Below are 9,356 nucleotides of genomic sequence, written 5' to 3' on the forward strand. Positions count from 1 at the left end.
CTCTCTCCTTAAAAAAGTTGCTGTGAATTTTCACTTCGTAAATTTATACTCCATTCATAATTGCTTGTTACTACTCTACTAGTTTCTTTTTTTTTCCATTTATCCATACTTATCACACTTACATTTTACTACTACTTTTGATAATGGACCTCATTATCTATTAACTCATTTTCCCTCACATTTTATCACTATAAAATTAATAAATTAAGACTCACGTTCCACTAACTTTTTCAGTTCATTTTCCATAACATTTCTAAAACTAATGCTTGGTCCAAGTGTAAGAATTAATGGCGGACATATGAGTATATACAGAATTGAATTATTGTTGAGAATTCCTGAAAAGGGATGTGGTGAAGGAAGGATTGTCATTTCAAAAACTAAAATTGGTGATTCAAGAAATAAAAAATAAAAAGGAAGTAGGAAGCATGTGTATATAATAAGTTGAGTGTAGAGGAAGAGAGAGGGAGGTGGGAGTTGGTGGTGGGGTGATGGCTGAGTTTGGGAAATGTAGAAACATAAAAGCCTGCCTGCCACATCAAATCTCACCCCAAACATGGCAAAGCTTAGGAATTGACCATACTTTTCCCATTCCCATCTGCCCTTATATTTCTCTCTCAAATACTCTTTCTTATACACACAGGCTGAACAAGCAGCTTTGTCGCATGGGGCGCCAGAAATGAGTCTCATCAGACTTGTGCTTTCCACTACTATGACCAGATATCTCCCTCTCTACGCTCTATTCTCCTTCTTCTTATGCTTCTTATGCTTCCATGGATTCTTCTCTGCAAATCACCACTCTTCTTCGCTTTCAGGTCAGATTCAACACCTGTTCCATCTCTATATGTGAGATCGCCGCCAACCTAATCCTTTTCCCTGCCTTTTTTTGCAGACATCAAATTTCTATTCAATCTTAAAGCTGATGCCAATCACTTCCTCAAGGTAAGCAAATCCCTTCTTCACTCGTCTTCTCCATTTCAATAATTATATGATTTTGATGCTTAATTAAACCATTTTAATTTCATCTCTATCCTGAATTGCCAAAATGCTCCTTAATCATTAATCTATCTACTTCTATTTCTTGCTAATTTGCTCAAATATACATATGTGATGTGTAATAAGTAATCTATAGATTTTTCCTAGAATGTTAATGTTCCTCAATTATTTGAACTTTCGCCTCCATGTTTAATCAAGCATTAAAATGAGGAAAGCATATGGTGGAGGTGGAGGTGGAGGTCCATCAAGGCCAACTAGCTCTAGGAATCAAGTGTTTTAAACGGCTGAATTACATACTCCCTCCGTCTCTGAAAATTTGTCACCTATTTCTTTTTTCGTCCGTCCCTAAAAATTTGTCACATTTCACTTTTACCATTTTTGGTAGTGGACCCTACATTCCACTAACTCATTCACACTCACATTTTATTATAAAACTAATATATAAAAGTAGGATCAACATGCCACCAACTTTTTCAACCCACTTTCTATTACATTTATTAAAACCCGTGCCGGGTCAAATGGTGATGAATTTTGAGGGACGGAGGGAGTACTTTTATTGGATTTTGATTTGATAGATACATGTATCGTCTTGTCAATTTCTCATACACATAACTATTTCACCTGGAAGAATACGTTTGAAATTAAACTTTTTCCAAGAAAAGTAACTGATGGATCCGCGAATTTCTGATGTTAGTAAATGCTGGTAGAGAATAAAGACTATGACACAAAGAATTTACGTGGTTCGATTTACTGAAGTAAATCTACGTCCACGGGAAAAAGGGGGGGGGCAAGATTGTATTGCTTGATCTGGGATTACAGCTTACAACACAGACTTGCTATATGAGTTTTTATCTCTAGAGAGCTTAACCCTTTTCTATCTGATCTAAGTTCTATTTATACATCGAACTAGGATCGTGGTTTGCAGCCCCACTAACAAGATCGTGGGTGAGCAATAACTGCTCAATAACTGCTTCATACCACTAAATAGATCGTGGGTATAGTGGAGGTCGTGGAGGTCTTTCATGAGTCCACTAACTCCTAGTTCGGTCGAATGTTGAGACCGAACTGCTGGACTTTACCGATCAGCTCTTGCCGATCTGAGAGGAGAGCTTGACTGGTCGGCTTTTACCGAGCTGTAGGCTGAGTCCGAACTCTTTGGTCGTGCCGAACTTTACCGAGCTATAGGCCGAGTCCCACATCTTTCTCTGGCGCTCTCGGGGGCTTCTGGGCCCTCCCCTTCCCCTTTGCCGAAGTCGACTCCGGCTTCTTCGGATCCGAAGAGGTTTTTTGCCTTTTCGGAGTCCTCTCGGCATCAGACGCCGAGCTGGTGGTTTTCGGCCTCTCCGGCTCCTTGGACTCCGAAGATTTGCGGCTAGCCTTACTCAGCATGTACACTGCCAAAAAGCAAGAAAGCAAAGTCAGATTTTCTTCGTTAAAGCAGTAGAGCATAAAGATAAAGAGAAATCCTCACCCTCGGCCTCTTCGTCCGAAGACGAGATGTCGAACACGACGTCGCCCTTGACGAGCTCAGACTCCGTGTATTGTTTCCTAACTATGGGAATCTTGTTGAGCTCGCCATCGAGCTCGTCCAACGGTTCAGGCCGAGGATGACGGATAACGGACTCAGGCCCTCTCCAGGGAAAACTAGGAGCCGCGGTCCTATCATAGTAGAAGAAGCGATTTTGCCACTTCGGCCACTTCGTTTTACAAAAGGCCCTAAAGGGCTGTAAAGGGATCAAGTAAAACCAAGACCCCTTCCTCTTAAATTGAAAGAATTTAAGGATCGCCTTCAAAGACAAATCCCTTCCTAACCTACGGAGTTCGGCAGCGAAGGCCGACAAGTGCCTCCAAGAGTTCGGAGTCACTTGGCCTAAAGGAAGCTGAAAAAAATCTAGTAAATCTATAAAGGCAGAAGGGAGGGGGAAACGAAGCCCGCATTCTAAGCAGGCCTCGTACACGGTGGCGTACCCCTCCGGCGGGGAGTCAGCCCTATGATCACCGTCAGGGACCACCGCCTTCCCCCCAGGAAAAAAGTATTTTTCGGGTAGGGATATCACAGTATCCTTACTCAAAATACTATGGAAATACTCTACGGTCTTATCCCCGGACTCTTTCCGGCCAGAAGACCCCTTATCCCCTTTCCTACCGCTACCCGACTCCGAAGAAGAAGAAGACATTTTTCTTACTTTTTGAAGGTGAAGAAAGTCTGAAGAAGCTCTGGAAAGCGGAAGAAAATTTCTCGAGAAAGAGAGAGTATAGAAGACGCAACAGCAAAGGTATTCAAATGAGGAAGAAAGAGCATATTTATCAGATTCGGGAAAGATTTCGAGATCGTTGCGCCGTTTCGAATCCCACCTTTTCAGGATTCAACGGCCGGATTTTACTGTCGCATTTAATGTAGGCACGCGCAAGGCACGTCCCCTGACGTCAGCCTCCCCCTTACCATTATCCAGAATGCCGAAGTGACTCACCTCGCCGAAGTGATTCACTTCGCTTTTCGGGGGGGGTAGTGATGGGGTACGAACCAAACCCTAATGGCAAGCCCAATAACAGTGACGGCCCATCAGCCTAGAGCCCAAGAAAGAGTATCTGTTCGGCACCAAAGAGTTCGGCACGACCAAAGAGTTCGGACTCAGCCTATAGCTCGGTAAAGTTCGGCACGACCAAAGAGTTCGGACTCAGCCTACAGCTCGGTAAAAGCCGACCAGTCAAGCTCTCCTCTCAGATCGGCAAGAGCTGATCGGTAAAGTCCAGCAGTTCGGTCTCAACATTCGACCGAACTAGGAGTTAGTGGACTCATGAAAGACCTCCACGACCTCCACTATACCCACGATCTATTTAGTGGTATGAAGCAGTTATTGAGCAGTTATTGCTCACCCACGATCTTGTTAGTGGGGCTGCAAACCACGATCCTAGTTCGATGTATAAATAGAACTTAGATCAGATAGAAAAGGGTTAAGCTCTCTAGAGATAAAAACTCATATAGCAAGTCTGTGTTGTAAGCTGTAATCCCAGATCAAGCAATACAATCTTGCCCCCCCCTTTTTCCCGTGGACGTAGATTTACTTCAGTAAATCGAACCACGTAAATTCTTTGTGTCATAGTCTTTATTCTCTACCAGCATTTACTAACATCAGAAATTCGCGGATCCATCAGTAACATCCAAAGATTTCAACCTTAATTTAAGCGATTTATAATAAATTAAAAAGAGACGAGGTGAGAGTGTTTGTGATTACTTTGATTTTTGCGCTAACGCAACAATCTTCTGATTTGGGACCCATGCCCATGCGCCACCTAGCCGAACATGACTTTCTTTTGCTACCGGGAGCAGGGGGGGTGCACGTTTGTCGTCATTGTAAATTTTTAGATACCGCAGCGCAGCGCGCGCATGATTTTGCTCCATCCCCGTGAAACCCTGGCCCCGCTGCGCACGTTAGCTCCTGCCAATCTCTAAAATATCTGTTTGTTACAGCTTCAGCTTTTCAATTTCCCCTTCTTTTTCGGACCTACTCTCGTACAATTTTTAGTTTTTTTTTTCTTGTTTTGAACTTTTTTATTGAAATTTTCCTATTTCAATTGAACTACTATTTGGTTCGCTCCGTGTAAAATGCACCATGATATTTGAGTATGTGTTGGGTGAAATATTAATCAAAATTAATGGTCTTGAACGTGCGCACCAAACGATTTAAAATCTTTATCTACCAAATTAAGTATGCATACAATTTAGTTTATATAAATAAAACTGATTATATGAAAAATAAACTTATTTGGAAAAAGAATTTGGCGCAGAATATAGAGAAAAGCAATATGTTGGAGATAGGTGGAGGCCGAGTGAGAGGAAGCAGCATAGGGCCGAGAAGGCTACTACTGGGGGGTCCTGGGTCATCTCCGCCGCGTTGCGCGTGGAAATGCGGTGGATGCATGCCGTGCAAGCCGGTACATGCGCCGGTGCCACCAGGGGCCCGAGTGACGACGGAGTACTACCCGGAGGCTTGGAGGTGTAAATGTGGCAATAAATTGTACATGCCCTGACTAGCTACTGCCCTTCGGTTAATTTGCCATTAATTGAACGTCGATCTACTTTGATTAGTTTCTACTAATATATTTATTTTCTTAGAAGCAAGAGGAGGATATAGTATTACTATTAATTATTCAAATCACTGTAAAAATTTGTCGTCGCCATATATTATGTACTTAATTATTTTACGTTGCTAGCTACCTATATATTCTTTGTAAAATATATATAACGAGTCAGAGCAACTGTGACATATGATAGTATTAGCCTATTTAAGGCCAATGTTGGAATATCTTTTTTTTTGGAATGAGTTTTCGTAGACCACAAGTTTAATACTCATTCGTTCCTTAAAAGTATGAATAATTTCTTTTATAATCCGTTCCTGAAAAGTGTGAAGTTTCTACTTTTGGAAACTAGTTCTCTATAATGGGGTGAGACACATTTTCCATCAACAATAATTTTAATTACTTTTTCTTTCTATCTCTCTTATTTTACCAATAATGTGTTAAAATTCATATCAAATTAAATGTTCATACTTTTCAGGGATGATGGAGTATAAAACAAAATAAATGCTCTACAATGTTAAATGGGGATTAAATGAAAATGGTACTTACAAGTTGTATCTGAGTAACATACATGTAATATAGTACTCCCTCCGTCCCAACTAAGTTGGTACAAAACTTTTGGGCACGAAGATTAAGAAATTATGTTGAAAAGTAGGAGAGAATGAATAAAATAGGAGAGATAAGAGAGAGTAAAGTAAGTAATAGAATAAAGTAAAATTAAGTTTTGTTTTTTTTGTTATAAAAGAAAATGACTCAACTTAGTTCGGATATCTCAAAAAGGAATACGACTCAGTAGGGATTTAAGGTTATGTTATAGTCAAACAAAGCGTCAAGTGTTATAACTAAGACAAATTGGATCTAGAAAATCAAGGTCCAAGATTAAATCAAGTGTTATATACAATAAAGGTTATTGACAAAATATTCAGGCCAAAATAATAAGGCTGTTATATGCTAATTGATCACACAAATGGTACTCCTATTTACCACAGATAAATAAAATTGCACTCCTTGTATTGAGGAAAAAAAATCAAGGTCCAGCTGCAGGTGATAAAATTGTTAATTCTAAACGGTTGAACACAAGAAAGCCCGCTAACAACTCAAAACCTCCAATCTCATCCCATTGCTTCTCTATATAACATAAACATATCTTCAACCATCCTCCTTTTCAACCTATATAGATTAATATATATTCCATTCTTTCCCATAAAATTTCTCAAACGGACATTTCAAATATTATTTGAATCGATTTCGGGGTCTCTAGGATCAGATACTAATCCAAGAGGCCTCCCGGCTTTCCCATGGCTCTGTCGTCGGAAACCGCACTGTTCCAAAAATATGAGCTCGGCCGCCTCCTCGGCTGCGGCGCCTTCGCCAAAGTCTACCTGGCGAGAGACGTCGCGACCGGGCAAGAAGTGGCCATCAAGGTCATCCACAAGAGCAGGCTCAGAAACGACGCCAATCTCATCGCCAACATCAAGCGCGAGATCTCCATCATGAGCAAGCTCCGCCACCCCCACACCGTCCGCCTCTACGAGGTCCTCGCCACCCGCAACATCATCTACATCGTCCTCGAGTACGTCAAGGGCGGCGAGCTCTTCGCCAAGGTCGCCAAGTGCCGCCTCACCGAGGCTCTATGCAGGAAATACTTCCAGCAACTTGTTGGCGTTGTTAGCCACTGCCACTCCCGCGGGATCTACCACCGCGATCTCAAGCCCGAGAATCTTCTCCTCGATGAGGATGAGAATTTAAAAGTCTCCGATTTCGGCCTTAGCGCGATCTGCGATCAGGTCCACTCCGACGGACTCCTCCACACGCTCTGCGGTACTCCGGCCTACGTCGCGCCGGAGATTCTCGCCAAGCGAGGCTACGATGGCGCCAAAATCGACATCTGGTCGTGCGGCGTGATTCTCTTCGTGCTCGCCGCCGGTTATCTGCCGTTTAACGATCCGAATTTGATGAATATGTATCGGAAGATCTACAAGGGGGAATTCCGGTGCCCTAAGTGGATGTCGCCGGGGCTCAAGCGGCTGCTCTCGCGCCTCCTCGACACGAATCCGAACACGAGGATCACGATGGAAGAGATCAAGCGCGATCCGTGGTTCGCCAAGGGTTACAAAAACTCGGAAGTTCGTGAAATCGACTGCTTCGCGTTTGCTGCGGCGGAGCAGGAGAAGCGGCCGGTGGATATGAACGCTTTCGACATAATCTCGATGTCCTCGGGGTTGGATCTCTCCGGATTGTTCCAGGAGAAGCATGTGTCGTTCGAGGAGGTGGAGAGGGTGACGGTGGAGGAGTCGCCGAAGAAGGTGATGGAGAAGGTGGTGGAGGCGGCGAAGGCGGAGGGGAGGGTGAATCTGAGGCAGAAGAAAGAGTGGGGGGTGGAGATAGAGGGGCAGAATGGTAATGTGTTGGTGGGGATGGAGGTGTATCGGTTGAGCGAGAGGTATGTGGTTGTGGAGGTGAAGACGAAGAGCGGTGAATCGAGGTTGTGGAATGACAAAATTAGGCCGATGCTCATGTAGGAGACGGCCGTCGCTTGTTAGGGAAAATTTGTTTATGTAAAGGTAGGAAAGGTTGAAATAATTTCCCCTGATCGACTGTGTCTACGACTACTACTGTTACTATTTAACTGCAGCTGCTTAATCGCGTCCGCCGCTGATCGCCACCGGACTGTCAACGTAGTCCTAACTATCGGCTGTCGAGATGCGTTTGCTTAGAAAAAGGTTGATTTCTTATTTAGTTGAACGATGAAAATATTGTGTAAATTGCTGTCCGATAATATTCTACATTGTCAATATACTAGTACTAATATGTATGTGTATTATATACTACATACATTATAATTTTGTTATATACCGGAGTATATATTATAAGGTGCTAGTAGCTACTGGTACATCTATCTATTGCCGTCAAATAAAGCAACAAAGTCGACAATGAAAGGAAATGTGCTATAGAATTAGATTAACATGGATTAAGTAATTATAGTTGAGCTACAATTATATTAGTCCATAAGCCCAACAATCATAGAATCCTAGGGACCCTTCATTTATATAATTGTTATTTATTCTCCATTGTGGACATGAAAAATAGCGTAACAGTAGAGAGAAAATATGTAAAGCTTTGTAGAGAGAATTCCTAGCATTCTTCTACGAAGCAATTGTACCGGGATAGTTCCTGCATCGGATTGGATTGTAATCGATGCATCGGATTGGATTGGCATCGAATTGGATTGCACGTGGACCTCGATAGTAGTGGATTCAACTTGCATGATTCAATCGTAGAAGAAAACAACACAACAAGTAAGATAGATTTAGTTCTGTTGTGTTTTACATGCTCAACTTGCAAATGATTATTAATCTACATCTGTTATTCTTGTAAATGATTATTAATCTACATCTGTTATTGTTGTATGCAATTTCCGTTGGGCTCATTAGATGAATACAAGAATTCCTAACAGTGGTATCAGAGCTCGGGGCTTGATTCATAATTATTTTGTTCTATTTGCTGATTACATGTAGATTAATTATGTTATTGTAGTTGGGATGAATTTCTGGAAACAAACGGTTTTACGAAACTGGTTTAGATTAAAAATTTCGAATCTTGAATCAAAACAAAAACAAAAACAAAATTTTCGAAAATCTTTCACAAAACCAAAAGTAAGAATGGATGTTTTCAAAATCAAAATCAATTAAAACTCGTCTTCAACACGTTTCGAACTTGCTGCCTTGGTTTAAATTTTGAGAAAGTTAAACTTGATTTTTGAAGTCAAAATCCATTTTATGAAAAGGTTAAAGTTTCAAGTTTTCCTTATAAAAGGATTATGAAAATCCAAAACCCACCAACCGGTTGCCACCGTGGTGGCTGGAGAAGGCAGAGAATGAAGGGAGTACGGAGCTAGGCTTTCCGTTCCGCACCAAGTCATGTTTCTCATTCCCTGACGGAAACCCGATTGTGATTCACCTCCTCTTTGCCTCTCCTTCACCGGAGACAACAACCGGTTATTAAAGAAAATTTAAAGAGCTGTTCATGGTGAACAGCAGATGAATCATGAGATTGATTGAAGAAGATGAAATGTGTTTTTCCTTTGGGTTGCGTTTGTTTTTCTTAGAAAGTCAAATGGACCGACGCTGCTTGTTTCAAATTAAAATGGGCTCGCCCCACTGTTTCTTTAACTTTTAAACCTTTAAGCACGCAGATAATTTGATTGTATACATTGATTCAGAATCAATTTAAGTATAAAGTGTCCCTAATTAGTTTATTAATTGGATTAATAAATTTTGTTA

At 41.6% G+C, this 9,356-nt stretch overlaps 2 protein-coding genes across 3 annotated transcripts; both read left to right on the forward strand.

Annotated features, from left to right (window-relative positions):
- Positions 1–438: 438 nt before the first annotated feature.
- Positions 439–5,215, forward strand: LOC121740840 (EPIDERMAL PATTERNING FACTOR-like protein 6). 2 transcript variants are annotated; one of them, XM_042133469.1, is made up of 3 exons: positions 439–812; positions 890–939; positions 4,771–5,215. In XM_042133469.1, exons 1-3 carry the CDS (start codon positions 677–679, stop codon positions 5,023–5,025), a joined length of 441 nt encoding a protein of 146 aa, XP_041989403.1. In that variant the 5' UTR covers positions 439–676; the 3' UTR covers positions 5,026–5,215. The 2 variants fall into 2 exon arrangements, with proteins under 2 accessions (XP_041989403.1, XP_041989404.1); XM_042133470.1 differs by having other exon boundaries at positions 453–812; positions 4,783–5,215.
- A 1,048-nt stretch (positions 5,216–6,263) lies between these two features.
- LOC121811331 (CBL-interacting serine/threonine-protein kinase 11-like) lies at positions 6,264–7,838 on the forward strand. The gene has a single exon (XM_042212168.1). The coding sequence runs from the start codon at positions 6,372–6,374 to the stop codon at positions 7,593–7,595; it is 1,224 nt and encodes a 407-aa protein (XP_042068102.1). The 5' UTR covers positions 6,264–6,371; the 3' UTR covers positions 7,596–7,838.
- Positions 7,839–9,356: the final 1,518 nt, after the last annotated feature.

The sequence above is a fragment of the Salvia splendens genome, chromosome 7 (genome assembly GCF_004379255.2).
Source record: "Salvia splendens isolate huo1 chromosome 7, SspV2, whole genome shotgun sequence".
Classification (NCBI taxonomy): Eukaryota; Viridiplantae; Streptophyta; class Magnoliopsida; order Lamiales; family Lamiaceae; genus Salvia; species Salvia splendens.